The sequence below is a fragment of the Festucalex cinctus genome, chromosome 3, assembly GCF_051991245.1.
Source record: "Festucalex cinctus isolate MCC-2025b chromosome 3, RoL_Fcin_1.0, whole genome shotgun sequence".
Taxonomy (NCBI): domain Eukaryota; kingdom Metazoa; phylum Chordata; class Actinopteri; order Syngnathiformes; family Syngnathidae; genus Festucalex; species Festucalex cinctus.
This window is the reverse complement of record NC_135413.1, coordinates 26,125,194-26,142,119: the sequence shown is the minus strand read 5'-3', so window position 1 is coordinate 26,142,119 and position 16,926 is coordinate 26,125,194. Positions and strand designations below refer to the sequence as shown.

The following is a 16,926-nucleotide window of genomic DNA, read 5'->3' as shown; positions in this document are numbered from 1 at the left end:
CTGGTTGATCTCTTATACTCTGCTGCCACCTTCTGGCCTTTTTTTTTTTTTTTTTCAATAACTACCATTGATTTAAGTGACATCTTCAGGTCAGAGGCTGCATCAAAGCCTTCTGTATGCCCTAGCGTTTAAAAACAAAACAAAACAAAAAAACTTATAAATACGTTTTTGGGACCATGGCAATAATTAAAATAGAACGTTTTTATACGTTTTTAGGCGCATATGATTTCAAAACTAGCGGCACTTAGAAAAGTCAAAGCTAGCAAAGATAACCTGCACTGCTCTCATCCACAAATACCTTATTTTGACTCACACAGACGTATTAAGACCATTTTGTTGGGCATTTCACTGTTGTAATAAAGCAGACGACTAGTCGGTTCAGCCCTTAGTGGTAGGTTGGTAGCAATCTAGCTAGCTACCTCACGAGCTAGGAAAGTCATGTTAGGTCGTTAGCTATAGTGCTAAATACAGGGAGTAATAAAGTCAAGTAGACGACTAGTTGGTTCAACCCCTTAGTAGGTAGCGGTTGATAGCAATCTAGCTACCTAGTACCTGGGAAAGTAACGTTGGGTAGTTATAGTTCTAAACAGGGAGTAATCAAGGCAAATAGACGACTATTCGTTTCAGCTCTTAGTAAGATAGGTTGGTAGCAATCTAGCTAGCTAGGAAAGTTATATTAAGTAGTTAGTTATAGTGCTAAACAAGTACTGTATGCATGTAAATTGGTACGTAGGCAGATAGATAGGTAGATTTAAAGCATCAAAAGCTCAGACCGCACATTAAACCACATCTTGATGCATGCTGCCCTCGTCTCAATGACAGGTAGTCTCATAAATTTGTCAAGCACTGTCTGTAAGACACTCCGCTTGGATATTGCTGTCATGCCACCATCATTCCCTACGTCTGTCATTTATCTATCTGAGGAGACTCAACAATGTGTGATTCAACTTGACAACAAATGAGGGGAAACACTCAGACAGGCGTTAATGCTCATCTCACGCCGTAAACACTTCACACACTCCATCGCTCTGGTTGATGACAAATGACAAAACGTGGAGAAAGAGAAGCCCCGGGGACGCAACACAAACGCGCAGATGTGCAAGCTCAAGAGATACACACCATCCAGGCTGCTCAGAACAATATGCAACAGTAAGTCCACATCAGTAGTAAACGAACAGAATGAAGCCGCTCTTCCAAAATAAACTACAGGAATGAGGATTCATGTTAATTAGCGGATGGAACATAAACATTGGTTACACACTGAGAGAGATGGATGTTGCAGAGGTAAAGGAGAGGCAGAGGATTATGTTCTTAATTCTAATTCATTCATGTAAATCAGGCATTAGCGACTGCTAAAACTTAATCCCATTGTCGGCAGTGCTGGTGGAAGAAGAAATGAAAAGAATCACATTAATTATTAAAGGTCAGTCTGTCGATTGGCATGTAATGGTAGACACAGTGCTTTACCGAGAGCTATTTTTTTTACATCTTAACCAAACTGTTTTAAGCGACCCCGGTGCCCCACACGATGAGTAAATAATAAACTTTGGTGTGTTCATGTACAGTAATACTGAACGTGTTTAAAATTTATCGACTGACCATTTTCCAAACAGATCAGAAAAGCAAAATCACGCTTAACACACCCCAACAACACTGGATAAGTCACTCAGGATCAAGACGTCCTATAATCATGCCTTTACTGACTTTGATTGAAAAAAAACATTTGACCAAACAAATTCATACTGATCTTACAACAGAGGTTGAACAAGTGATCGTTTTTTCAGTTTACTGTTGAGCAATATAGTAAATACAGGTTTAAAACTGCAGGAACTGAGTAACTAAATAAGTGACATTGAACTTTGTTTCAGGAGATATTGCTAAAAATCAATAGCGTTCTTGCCTTGGGGTCTCTTTTATTGCTCATTTCAAAGCATTTAATTCCACTTTGCTTGGTCTTGTTTCCGCTGCTCTTTCTTCAACCTGTCACTTTGGGTTAGGGCGGTAAAGTGGCACTTAATTGTAGCACTGCTGTGAGGCACCACACGGATTCTTCAACACTGATGAGCTTTCTTGATTGTGTCTGTATTTGCGTCTGGTTTGGGAGTGCGACGGAGTGGGTTGGGTAGTCCGTATTACAAACGCTCAATCAGAAAAAAAAAAAAAAAGCAGCCTGAGCTGTGACTACTTTGCATTGTGATGCCGTAAGACAGATGAAAACTACCCGGGCCCCTCAGGAGACTGCTTCAGGACATCTTGTTGCCATGGTAACATCTAGATGAGACCATCTTTAGCTTTAAATAAGCCCCCTCCACTTTCATGTCCAGCGCCGTAGATATTTCCAAACGACGCTAGGATGTTGTGGCAGATGGAGATTAGAGTACTTCCAGCAACACCTCATCTAAATATCGTATGTGTGTGTGTGTGTGTGTGTGTATAGAGCTTTTAGGAAAGAAAAGAGGCAGTCGGCATGGTGACTGACAGCCTGGCATGCTAATAGATGACAAGTCGGCAGCGCATTCACATTCAAAACATTTCACAGTGTCCTGAAGGGTCCTTTCTGAAGGAGACGAAATGTGCATCTGTGTGTGTGTCTGACATCTGAATCAAAGCCAAAGTTGGGTCGGAAAAAATGAAGCCAGAAATCACACATTGCGCTATAGTGGTACGAACAGTGTGTCCACAGTACATAGAAGACCCTTTAAAGCAAAATAAATGTCTGTAAATTTGACACATCACAAAGAAGAGTGCTGTTAACAGTCCTGCCAAATTTGGATCACCAAATACATTAACGCTGGGCAGCTCATGCTCTTATAGACTGGGAGAGGAGTGACTCATGCTTTATCGCCACAATTCAGTACTACAGAGTTCTCCGTCTTCTCAAAATGATCATCAAGTACTGCGTAATGTATTTAGAAACAAACCTATCATGTCACTTTACAGGGACTTTGGAAGGTATTCAAAACTCAAGTAGTGATACAATTTGCCCAAAATGGCAGAAAATTCAAACCATAATCAGTGACTTCCTGTTCAATTTTAGGCATGGTTACACTTCCACACAATTTTTTGTCAACAGGTGTCAGGGGCTATTTTTTATTTTTTTATTTCCTTATCATAGCAAATCTCAAAACTATAAAAACTTTTGACGGCATGCACATAAAAGCAAGCCATGAGCCAGGAAGATGTGTCGTGTCCTTGTGCCTTTATTCACTTCCTCAAATTGACTATTGGAGCTAAGCTATAAACCAAAAAGTGGATAAAAGAAAATTAAGACTCCACCATGATACATCACACGCGATTACAATCTAAATTTAGCAACAGCGGTAATGTCCGACCGCCACATTGTGCTACTGCCATGTTCAGATTTTACTACATTGCCAAATGTAATGACATATTTCACACATATTGCATTAACATACACAGATTAAGCAATACGTACAATCACTGAATTCTGAAGGGACCACATGAACCGATTAAGACACAAACGTATGCAGCACAAGCAGTCACTGCTTACATTCCACAATCTACTACCTGTTTTTGCTGTGTCTCAGCCTAATATGCTTTCTAGTTCAAAGAAACAAAAGGTCCTACTTTGAAATACAAAACAAAACGAACTGGAACAACACACATGACAAAGCAACCGAAAGTTTTCTGTCATGTTGGCGCCCACAAACTGTTGACTAATCAGTCAGAAGCGTCATAATAAAAAGTAATTCCACCACCTAATGCTCAGGGCCCCAAAAAAGATTTTAACCTTTCCTGGAGCTTTAATCACTCTATATTTGTGATTTCAGGAAGTCTCGGGAAAAAAAAAAAAGTTTGTTTTAGTGTTATATAAATTCCAACATTGCGTCAATGTTTGCACGGTGCTAATGAAGCGGCTCGTGTGACGCGTACTTTCCTGAGCCGACCCCATTTGCACTTTTTTAAGCTCCTCATTGTGTGTCGGCTCGGGGGCTTTGGACAATGGCAGGATCTGTCCGGCATCGACATTGATAATGGGCTGCCGGTACGACTGCCTAAAGCTCCCTAACTGGTGATAAATGACTAGTTTACTGGCCAGCAGTGCTCCATTATGATGTAACACACAAACACGCGCACACACTGGCGCCCCGATTTTATCACCTGGGTGCTACGCAATAAACTATACAGATAATGTCAAAGGCCTTGCTAATAATGTGTAGTAAAATGGACCTTACAGTAAATGCCAAAAATCAACTTTATCCTGCATTGGCTTTCAAAGATGGAAATAGTACAATGGAGGTTAATAAATGTCCAGTTAACATGAAGGACATAATTTCTACTGTCAGGAGTTGAAAAGGGTTACAAAAAAACTGATCATCTGTAAATAAATAAATAAATAAATTGTGGGGAAATCTACTGCTTATTCCTATTTTAAATGATACCTAAAATTATCAGCTGATGATAATATGTAGAATCAAAGATCATGTGTTCATTTTCCAAAGGTTGGACTACTGTAACAAGGGTTTTATAGGTCTGACCAAAAACTACTTGCCTATAAAAGATGATGAAATAAACAAAGCAGTGGGGGACCTTGATTTAAATATTCAGTATGTAGCTCCACTCATCTACATTCATCACTTGCATTTACAAAATAAACACATTAGTTCCCTCATTAGGGACACAAATATATACAGCACTATTTATTAACCAGCCAGGCATACTATCAAAAAGTTGCCCAACACAGCACAGAAAGTTAAAAAAAAATGAAAATCTCTATTTTTAGGTCTGCAGTTATGTGCTCCAGTTCTGAAATTGAGCATACACAGCGGCGACCGTCGTCCTGTGCATTTGGACCTCAGAGGGAAAAGCTGGCGTATTCAAACGAGCTGTTACGCTTCATTAGGAGGCTGCGAGAGGAATGACGCCGGGGAAGACGAGCGGCACAAACGTGTTTGGAAGCTTTTGGCCCATTTAACTGCTTTCACTCCCCAGCAGAGTCAACGCCGTCATGGCCGCAGAGACTTCTGACAAGACGACACAGAATCACCGTAGAAAGTTCTATTATTGTCAGAGCTCAGTGCGCTGACATTATCTTTTTTTTTAAATAAAAAATAGGCAGCGCGACACAGAAAATAACTCTAATTAAATATGTGTGAAAGGAGTCATCTTTTGGAAAAGTGACTTATTACCATAATTTCTGGACTACAAAGCGCACATTTAAAGCCACAACAGCTAAATTTAGCCATAAAAAGAAATACCTACATAAATTGGCTGCTTTGCTTTCTTAACCACGGGTTTCCATGTTATAATATGGGATATTTGCAAAGAAAGGTGTGATGGATTGTCAAAATGTCTCACAAGTCATTCGCCACAATAAAATTGGCAAAGAAGACTTTGTCAGTGCAGTACAGTTACCACAGAAGCTAACAGTTAGCCTAGCTTCTTCTTCGTCTTCTACTACTCTCTCGTTCCTTATATTTCCCAGCAGTCTGGATCCCCGCTGACAATGCTGCCTCTCACAGGTTAGTCTTGGTACTGCACCAGATATCGTACGCGGTGTGCTGTGTTTGTCATCTCAAGTACATCACAAACTATTAGAAACTACTAGACTGATACTGATACCTTGCAGTAATTCCACTGTGACAATGGCTGGGGAATGGATTTGGTGACAACCAGTGGACGGTGCAATTAATACAGCCCATCATGTCTTCTGTCTAAACGGGCTGTCCAAAAAAAAAAAACAGTTGGTGTTAGCTCGGAGCTTCAGTGTCAGATGTCATTGTGGGGAAAAACAACGCTTGTGTCAAGGAATGCTGAATGTTCCGACTGAGTGGACTGCCACCGTGACCTTCGGGGTGTAATTCCGCTAGGACCTCTTGTCAAAGTGTCAGTGCCCACCACACCACATCAGGAAAGGGAGAAAACATCCAGAGTGATTGACAGGAGTCGGCGAGGGCGCTACGTGTGCACGGTGCAAGTCTCCAGAGGGAAGGGGCAAAAATAGCGAGCCGGCTAACGATAGCATCTCGGAGATGGTGAAATGCATAATTGATAAAGGAGGTAACAATAGCTGGAAAGTACTATTTTTACATGCTAGCAAAAAAAAGACCAGACAGCGGATGCCGTGTCGCCTTATGCCTTAGCTGTGTTCTGCGTGAAAGGTTTATCATGGCTCCGACACGGCAAGCTTGCCAACTCTCCGCATTTAAAGACTCCCGCCGTGATTAAGCACAAAATTTCCTTTTTTTTTTTTTTATCTTTTAACATCTTTTTAGAAATACATTTATTTTCCGACATGCACCCAAGACGACAGCGGCAGAGAAGGCGGTAAAAGATTCCACACCGGAGAGAGTTTCATCTGTCACACACATTACTCAACGGGATATCGCACATGCACACACATACGCACATTCTGTAAATATTTAAGAGAATCATCAATCATCGGCTGACAGACGTCTTATTGCTGTTGCGGCCTAACGGGGAGAAAATGAGAATTGGAGCACATCCGCAGCCTTCTTACAACAATATAATTTTAAATATACAGTGCATCTATAAAGTATTCAGTGCTTCACTTGTTCCACGTTGTCTTATCTTACTTTTTTTTTTCTATACAAATTCTACAAGTAACAGATAAAACAAAACCGCCAAATAACACAATCTAAATAAGCTCAATGTTGCTACAGCGCAAAGTTCACAAATGTTGTTGAACCTCAGTCACAGCTTTTGACCCTCAGTCTCTCCCACCAATTGTGTTAAAAATATGCTAGACAAGTGCACACAGAAACACACACATTTTGACGCTCACCTCCGAGCTAGGCTGACCCTGTCATCTCATTCCGGATAAGTGAAATGAGCGTCAGAGTCTGGTCAGCAAGCACTACTTCCATTCCGCAGTACTGGATTAGGGCAACAAAAATGCGGGCGAGTCCTGATGGTCACCTCTAACAGATGAGGTAATGATTAACTGCCACCACCGTGGTGATCGATAAGACACACACCAGAGTCAGAGCTGGCGGCTAAATGACTCGCAAGCTAACTGGGAGAGGCAGTGGACTAGAGTCACATGACTTGACAGACCTGAGTCTGACTTACTGTAAATCAACCAGACTTGGAACTTTGCTTGATTAAAACTTACAAGACTTAGAATTGAAAAATATGACTTCACGAGTCTTTCAAAATTAGCGTGTTCAAGATATAGCGAACCTAGGTTAACTCCATGGTTTTGCTAACCAATAGCTGTTCAAACATTAACTAAGGCTAAGCTTTATGGAGGTTATGTGTTTCATTGAGAAGACAATAAAATAATAGGCAATACAAAGACTGTGTGGGACCTTAGGAATTTGTTAGTGCAGCTAACTAACGCAAGTACCGACACTGAGTGCAAAACGGCAAATGTGTGTTGTGACAGAGTAAGATTGCATGACTTCACTTGTGACTTGCTTGAAATTTTAATTAGTTAATACTTGACACTTACGTACTTATGACTCATGTTTATGTGACTTACTGCAAACCAGCTAATGAGCAGACTAGAGAAGAGGCTAACTTGCAAGTTAGTAGCCCATCTTACAGGATTCTGTTGCCAAACAACAAATGTCCTGGGCTGATAATATGACTGCCAAATCATCTGGCTAATGAGTGTGCTAAAAGACTTGCTAAAAACAGAGGCGGCTAATCAACAAATGTCCTGCTTGCTAACTCGCCAGGAAGCTAAATAGCTAACGAGCCAACTAGCTAGTAGGCTCTCAGGCAAGCTATTGGACTACTGTAGCTTACTTGTTCTGTGGTTAAGAACAAACAGCTGAATGTCTATCAAGGACGGTAACGGGCGAGTGACATATGTTCAATGCCAATAGATTTGTTAAAATTTTCATTAATTAATTAAAAAAAAAACAAGATAAGAAAAAAAGATAACAAGCAATTGGGCAAACAAGCTACTGGCTTAAACACTCGGGCAGCAGACTTAAAGTGGAAGTCAACCTTAAACATTTCTTGACAATAATACATTAGATGTGGCCTCACTGGACTAAACATGACATTTTGATTAATATTACATTTGTGGAATATGAGTTATGAAGCAAAATCCAGCCATTTTTACCTATCTCAGGGGGCGGCCATTTTGACACTTGATGTCGACTGACGATAACAACAATGTTGGTCAGGGCTCAAGCAGTGACCAATCACAGCTCACCTGTTTTCTGAAGCTGAGCTGTGATTGGTTGTTACTTGGCCCGAGCAATATTGATGTAATCTTCAGTCGACAGCAAATGGCAAAATGGCCGCCCCTTGAGATGGATAAAAATGGCCGGATTTTGCTGCTTATCTCATATTCCACTAATCACATATCATCCAGAATACCATATTTAGACTACTGGGGCTGCATAGAACATATTATCGTCCAAAAAACAAAACAAAAAAAGGGGGGGGGGGGGGGGGGGGACTTCCCCTTTAATTACACTCATGGGCCACAAGTATACATTACAAATCAGAATTTTTCCAACTAGCAATTTCCTTTTAATAACTTTAATATTTTTATCTTACTATTGCAATAAGTTGAAGGTGAACAAGAAGTCCCTCAGTGGGATTTTCTATCTGCATTACAATGAGGCTTAACAATTGAGGCGGGAAATATATATATATATTTTTTTTATAAAGAACAGCGACATTGAGGCATCAGTTGAAGGACAGTGATTTGGCTAAAAAAAAAAAAAAGAACGAGACAGCAGAAGCATCTCAATCAACTACCTCAAATGTCAGACATTCCCTGAATGCAGCAAATGTCAGACGCTCTACAGGTGTACCAATTCGAGGCTGACTCAGCCTCCGTGAGACACTGCAGTAGGAGCAAGTAGCGTCGATTGAGTTGTTTCAGAGGGTTTACGGAGATGAAGGCAAACTTCCTGGCTGATATGGTTGGTCGGCGACCTGCCCGGCGGAACCTGGCTATGAGTCATTCCGCAGCTAATTCCCCTTGCCCCGAAGCAAAGATCACCGCCTACCAACACCGCCTCCGCTGCTGCTGCTCACAAATAGGCAGAGGGATTTAAACAATAAATGAATAAATTAAAACATTTGTCTGATAATATTACTTGACATCCAATCAAGAATGTCCACTTTATTGCAGTACAACATTGCGTTAGTCTATTTTAAAGATGGCTTGTTTTAGAGGCCACTTGACATTTATGACCACTCTTCCTAAATATGACCAAGAGTGGGCAATATTTCATGCTCAACAATTCTTCAGCTTGTGGCTCGCAGCATTTTTTTTCCATCCAAATCTACCTTACGCACTCAACAAAATGAAACGTTGTCTTAAGATCTTTAACTTGTTTCTGTTTAGTGAGTGTATGACATTTTTATGGACTTTCAAAAGTATATTCAAGAATTAAGTGGGATTTTTAGGGATAATTAAAGACTTCATTTTGAAAAGATGTGATTGAAGACATTGCAGAGCTGCATGAATAACACATAGCCACAATGAATGAGCAGTGCAGCGCCCCAGCAGCAGTCAGGGGTCTGTGGCTACGACAGTATCTGATATAGAGCCAGACGTGGGCAGGGGTCTGCTCTTCGTTGGCCGCCACCCTCCCGGGGAATGTAGCTGGATGGAAAGAACATGTTGGAAGCCAACAATAGCATGAATTACAATAAAACAATAGTTGTGTTTGTTGCTTTTTGGTGTGTGTGTGTGTTTTTTTTTAAACTACATGACACAGCAGGAACAATAAACACGCTTTTCTAGAAAAATTCTATTACAGGTAAAACCGGTTGAGTATTTCGGTTGGAGCAGATGCACACAATTAACAAACCCGGAATAACCTGTTGGACCACAACAGGCACCAAATGACCTAGTAAACTCCTGTGATGAATTCAAATCAGGCTACACAAACGTCAGACTCTTACCTAAAACATATGATATTACATATTTAAACAAGCATGATTTTGGTCATTCAACAACCACAATTTGTATCTGCACCAAATTATACACCGAAGCAAATATTTCCCCACCTTTAGTCATCAACAGTCATTGAATATTCACAGGGAAATGACAGAAAATGTCGAGAACTGTTTCAGTGTTCCTCAATTGGCAACTTTATCCCGATTTGTGTCAAAACATTCCTGCTTGGTACAAGCTTCACCCTATAAGGTTTTGTGGAAAATTATGTTTTGGGCGGGTAATCCTAAACACATCCATCCTCCAAATCAATGCCATCAATGTTTGTGATGAATGGGGGGCTTATTTTCTCAAAATATTAGTTAGGAGAACAATTCAAATAAACAAAAATGCCTTGGAGTAATGCTGGGTTGTGTTGCAACTAACTTGCGTCACTTGCGCCAGCGTCTATATATGCAGATTGGCCAATGAGGGGGCGGGTCCTCGGGCTAGCATATAGATGAGGCTTTCAATTTTGCTATGCCTATGTACAGTATTTTGTTGTATTGTATATCATCCATATCATCATCAGCAGCAGCAGCAGCAATCTAACCAAATTAGATGAATGTATAATGTAAAAAAAAATACAATAAAAAAAATAAAAAAATCACAATAACGGTACGCCACCGAACAAGAATCCAGGATCTATCTGGGAAAAAAAGAACATGACTTTTTTAGCTTTTATTTTTGGCTGTTTTTTTGTGTTTGTTTATATGTTTTATTTGGAGTTTTCATTCACTGCTGTAAACAGCACAACTATGTTTTTAATCATGAAATATTTCACTGTATTTAGTCAATCTATATAATTGATGGCTTTCTTAGTTGAACCACTGAAATAAGGCAGAAATAAAGTTTTTCACAATATCCAATTTTCACTTAAAATGTGTTGAAAATATGTGTTTTGTAAATGTGTTTTTAAATGTGTTGAAAGTTTGTGGGAGTTTTTTTATATATAATAAAATAATTCTACGGTTTCACTTTATCACAGAGGTAATAAACAGAGGTTCAGTGTTGTGCTTTTCTAACTTCAAGGTGCTCAAAGCGCTCAAGAAATCTTCAACATGGTACTGGGGGTCTTTGGTGGGGGACTGTGAACTGAACATGTGATCTACAGGTAGGAAAAGAACCATTCTACCAACTGGATCATGTTTCACCAACCAGGATTGTTTGTAAACCGTTCAAATCAAACTCCTAGCAATCTACGCCACACTTTAAGACACCCGGTTTGGAACGTCGGTATCTAGGTCGCATACCTGCAAGGAGCGTGGTAGAAGGGATATCCAGGCTGAGGGATGTGATTGCAGTATCCCGACTGATTCCACATGATGCTTCTTTGTATTTCCCTATGAGTCCACAAGTGCTGTTTCTATTTCGGTGGTCTCACATAAATCAACGTCCACCGAGCGGCTCCGGGAAATGATGTCAAATGAGACTACGCAGTGGTTTGCACACCTGGAATGCACTCCTGCTTTTTGGGACAAACCCACAAACAACTACTCAGCACAACCCCAGACAAGCGCCCCAGGTGAGGAGTGACATCACAAGCTCCCGTTGCGATCCCGCCGAGAGTCAGACGCTCGCCTTCCCCTTCCTCCCCGAGGCTCTCGGGAGTAATCAGACGGAACAGCTGTCTTTGAGGTCAACCCCCTCCCGACGTCCATCCTCGCGCATCCCTCCCGCCCCGCTAAAGTTCGCGGAGCGTGGCAAATTCATCCAGAATCTGCGGTCCCGTTCGTCTTTTGAGCCGAGAACCAACCGCTGGCTCTGTTCCGGCTTTCCCGCCTCGCAAAAAAAGACCAGCGAGCGTCTGTGGCCGGAGGAGGAGAGGCGGGAAGTGGAGAGGAAGGAGAGAGAGAGGGAGGTATACAGAGAGAGGCTCCTTCCTATCCTGCCTCGTGCGCTACTGACAGGATGCAAGCCGCTGTGGGACGGAAAGGACGAGAGAGAGAGAGAGCGAGAGAGAGAGAGAGAGAGAGAGAAGGAAGCAAACGTGACGATGTTTACATGCCCACTCAAACTGTGACTCAGGTGTCATTTGACACCTGAACGCAAACACCTGAGCTCATCGTTTCTGGTCGAGCTTGCGTAACCTCAGCAAACTGTCTCGAAGTACAGAAACATCACCCTTGAATGCTTGGTCAGCAAAAGTTCCACTTCACATTTTAGAAATTAAAGTAAAAAAATAAAAATCAAAAAATAAAAATAAAAAAAATAAAAAGATTTGAATTTGAATCAAGAAAACAATGTCTGGGCAGCGCAACAACAACAGCAACAACAAGGCAAAAAAAAACAAAAAAAACGGCAGCATTATGGGATGAAAACAACAATGAATCGACGCGGACAGAAGGGAGACAAGAAACTAAATACCCACATACTAATTGACACAACGAGACACAGTTGGGCAAGACAAGTGGCAGAGGGTTCTGACGTCACAGTCAGGTAAACACAGGTGGGCAGGACAATGCTTGACAAGACAAGACAAGGGGGAGCACAAGGACAACAACGCAAAACACAGATCATGACTGAACTTAAAGAAACATGAGGACAAAATCAAACTGAACCAAAATTAAACCTAAGCCATGACAAAAGTAACAAAATCTACCCAAACTAAACCCAAACCATGACACAAATATTTCGTGAATTTACAGTGGCTTTTGCAAACTGTGATGATTACAATTTTAGTTACTTCGACTTGTTTAATTTTGTGACTAAGCAAATTTAATGTACTCATATATTCGAGAAAGATTTTCAGGCACATAGATAATCTTCACAATCAGATATTCTTGTTAATTAAGTGTAATTACAGCAGTTTTTGTGTGTTGGATGTATTTCCTTAACTCATTTGCTCCAAAAAACGTATAAATATAAAATAAAAAATAAAATTTTAAATGTTGTAAGTGTCCCAAAGACGTATTTATACGTTTTTTTGTTGTTGTTTTTAATGCTAGAGCATACAGAAGGCCTTGATGCAGCCTCTCAACTGCAAAGAACGGTTGAAGAAATGGTAGTTATTATGCAAATGGCCAACATGTGGCAGCAGAGTATAAGAGATCAACCAGGCCCATGTGAATAATGAAAAAACTATATTCTAATGCTAATTGCTACAGTACGGAAACAGATATAAATATACTTTTTTGTTCCTGGTGAAAGAAGAGACTTTAATCTCTCTTTTGGTAGGTTGCATGTTTTTATAGCAATAGAACACGATTTTCTGTGGGCCTTGCAAAATTAGTCAAATTCCAGTAAAGCAGCCGGGAGTGAAGGGGATCGCTTCTGTGAAAATGGCTGAAAGTGAATGAGTTCAGGGGCGTGGGCGTGGCTAAATTAGAGACTGTGGCTCTCCTTGCCCACATGCAAGGTCATTATAGTAAGTGATTGATCGTAGGTGAAATTTTGGCAACACAACAAAATAAATAAATAAATAAACATCAAAAACACTCCAAAAACTCATCATTTGTAACTCAAGGTGCCACTGTTTCCATGCTCGCCAAAAATCCAACAGCTGACCTTTGAGCGCGCCAGCTGTGTACTTCATCTTCCTTATCGTTGTTCCCGAAGCATTTTCGAGCAGTGCCTAAAAGGCCGTTTAAATGAGCCGGCAGCGTTCTATCTCTGTCAACTCCACCTCCCGCTGTGGTGTTTTCTTTTCATTTCCTGCCACACTCTTTTATGTTTTATTCATAATCCGCCACCACCATTTTTGTCCCTTGATTAGGTAGACTGGCCCTTGTTACAACAGATTGGAAGGATGTCGGCATTTGGTTTATTAAAACGAAGAAGTGGCGATTAGGCATGCGCGGATTACCGGTTTGATGGTTTACGGGGGTTTTAATAAGTCAAAGTTTTAATTACCACTAAAACGGGCCGTCATCGCTAATGAGCTTTTCAATGTTTTCTTTTAGGAGACTTGCAAGCAGCTACAATATGAATGGCTGCTTGTGAAAATTGCCTCTTTGAAGTTAATGACGAGAGGCTAGCCACTTTTTTTTCCTCCTTCTCAGCTGAGCAGAGAAAGGAGGGGTGAGTAGTTACAGCGAGAGATGGAAGATGAAGGACGGTGCAAACTCCAGCTTTTTGCAAAGTAGAGAAAAAGTCGGGGAAAAAAAGCACTTGTTCGTCCCTCCCAAGGAATATTAGGAGTAGCCTCCCAATCTGTTCTATTAAAAGAGGTCCCCAATGATGGGACAACTGTGACTTCCTAAGAAGAATTAAAACAGAAGAAGAATGATCATAAAGAATGATCATCATAAAGGAAAACAGAAGGAAGGCAGCATGGTAATGGATCAAGCTTCCAGTTAAGCATGCGACAGGTGGCCGATGAGCTAAATCCAGGTGTGCGGCACACTTGGACGGGACTAACTTGACCTTGCTGCAAGGTCGACTGTGCTACACCTGGGCAGGATGCTGCTGGCATCCTCACAGCTGCTGCACCAACCGCCAATGCTTGTAAAACTCTTTGATTAGATTGACGCTACCCTGGGGATATGCGAGATTAAAAGTATAATGGCAGTATAATAATTAGATTAGCTAATGGGATTCCCTGTGATTGACCAGTGACCAGTCCAATGTGGACATGGCAGCCCGCCTAGAGCCGTCAAAAGTAATTGATCAATCAACAAGTAATCAATTATCAAATTATCCGACAACTATTTTAATAATCGAGTAATCGTTTGGAGTCATTTTTAATTGTCCAAATCATCTGATTTCAGCATATCAACAGTGATTGTTTCTATAGTCTTTCACAAAAGAAGACTGCATGTGTCTTATTTTGAATAAACACAAATGTCTGTTTTTACTTTGGAAAACAATGACTGTATCATAGTAATAACAACAATCGACTGAATAATTGATAGGTTAAACGATTCTAAAAATATTTGATAGTGACAGCACTGATCCCGTCCACTGTCAGCTGGGACAGACTCAAGAGTCTAGTCAGTCAAGTATTTTACTTTATTTTTTTTTATGCGCAACCACTAGTCTGAAAACGGCATTCTGATTAACATTATTCTTGTGTAATATGGATTAAGCAGCAAAATCCACCCATTTTTATCCATCTCAGGATTTTGTCACTTAATATCCAATGACAATGACATCTCAAGTGCCTAAGGGCCCAGGTAATAACTAGAGCTGTCCAAATTAACCAATTAATCGACAAGTAATCAATTATCAAATTAATCGACTACTATTATAATAATCGAGCCATTTTTTTCATTTAAAATTGTCCAAATCCTCTGATTTCAGCATATCAACCTTAATTGTTCACTAATTTCTGTCGTTCTTCATGAAAGAAGACCGATTATCGTCTGTGTTTAATCAAAGTAAGACATCTGTTTTCACTTTGGAAAACAATGACCGAACCAATCCCCCCCACCCCCACCACCTTTTTTTTTTTTAAACCACGATACGAATATGAAGTATGAAATAAACACCACTCACTGGTTAATAAACAGTAATCAGTTGTAAAAATGCTTTTGTAATACACTTAAATGCAAAATTAAAATGAACCCAATTAACCAATTCAATATAAAATAGTGACAGCACTAGTAACGACCAATCACAGCTCAAACCCAGAAAACAGATGAGCTCTGTGTCATGACTCGAGTCATGCAGGAGTAATGTTTTGGGTCTTGTGGGTCTTGTCTCTTTGTCTGGGGGTCACGCCTGGGTTAAGTTAGAGTAGAGTTCATGACCGTGCGCTAGAGTTCCCGACCCGTTATGTGTCTGTTTTGGTATTGATGTAACAGCATCCAGTTTCAACTAGTTTTAGGCTATATGATGTCTGGACTATATGATGTCAAGGATTTTGTTTATGCTATATGATGTTTGTTGATGTCAGAAACTATCTGTAATTATCAACAACCAATCAGAGAATTCCATGTCAGTACTAGTACTCATGTTAGCCGCAAGCAATTAGATTGATTGACTTTCTATTTAAGGGTCTGAGAAATGTGCGTGTTCGCCGGATTATTGCTCACTGTTTCGCTGTGCTTCTCCGCTGCCCAAGGGGGGCTTGGCGTGTCGTGATTCTCGATGCATTCTCGTTTTTAGGTTAGTCAAGTTACGTGAATAAATAGTTAAAACCTTATTTGTGTCTGCGTTTTGGGATCCAACCCTTCAGCACACAACACTCTGATTGTTGGTACCTGCTTAGGCACGGTTAGGTACCAAGCAGAAAATATGGAGGGGGCATTGGGTCAAGATCCACGCACAGGGTGAATATAGTTATACGGCCCCGAGGCGGTGGGGAAGTGTGCTGTAATTGGCTGGTTACATCACAGTCACTCAGAAAGTGAAGAGGAAGCAATTGTCAGCTGGGAGGAAGCAGCACGACGAGACATCGGACGGGATGAAAAGGGAAGATAGGATGTGCGGGGAGGCGGCGATAGCGCTCCTGCTGTTTGTTTTCGTCTGCAAATGTAATCCTGACTTGCATCTAATCTGGGTTGGAAAACACATGGGAACGCAGCCCGTTATCCACAAGCCTCGCGGCGGTAGTGCGACTGAGCCGGCAGCTGGCTTACGGGCCCCGTCACATCTCAAAATCCCTCCTCCCTCCCGCCCACCGCAACACGCCGCCGCGCTCAAGGTCACACCTGAGATCATTCCGGTCCGCGCTACACGACGCTTTGGGAACAAGCCAAACCTCCTTTCAGCTTTGTTGTTCACTCCCGGTGGAAAATTTCTGCCATTGTTTATTTCCCGGTTGCAAAAAAAAAATGCTCAATGATAATGATTTAAAGATCATTGTCAGGGATAGGAAGTTTGCGTACGCCGTGAACAAACACAGTGCAGCTCGGCTTCTTTAGAGTCCAGTGAAGGTGACGTTCTAGTCTTCCTTTATCAAAGCAAAAGCCCTTTTGTCTTCTAAGGATAGGCTATCAAAGATGTCCACTAATGTAAAAGGGCATGTCTTCTGGTTAGTGCTGTCACTATCGAATATTTTTAGAATCGTTTAACCTATCGGTTATTCAGTCGATTAATCGATTAATCAGATTCATTAGATTTTGCATTAAAATGTATAACAAAAGCAATTT

The 16,926-nt window shown here is 40.9% G+C and overlaps 1 protein-coding gene across 11 annotated transcripts in view; it reads right to left on the bottom strand.

Annotated features, from left to right (window-relative positions):
• The window catches only part of LOC144016251 (pleckstrin homology domain-containing family A member 7-like), an 87,312-nt gene that overhangs the window by 51,018 nt on the left and 19,368 nt on the right, over positions 1 to 16,926 (bottom strand). Inside the window, exon 1 of one of the 11 annotated variants that reach the window (XM_077517128.1) lies at positions 11,146 to 11,799. The exons of 9 other annotated variants lie outside the window; for them this stretch is intronic. In XM_077517128.1, the coding sequence (XP_077373254.1) occupies positions 11,146 to 11,216 (71 nt within the window). In that variant the 5' untranslated portion in view covers positions 11,217 to 11,799. Of the gene's footprint in view, positions 1 to 6,766; positions 6,893 to 11,145; positions 11,800 to 16,926 lie in introns of those variants that run through there. One more of the 11 variants, XM_077517133.1, reaches the window with a different exon arrangement.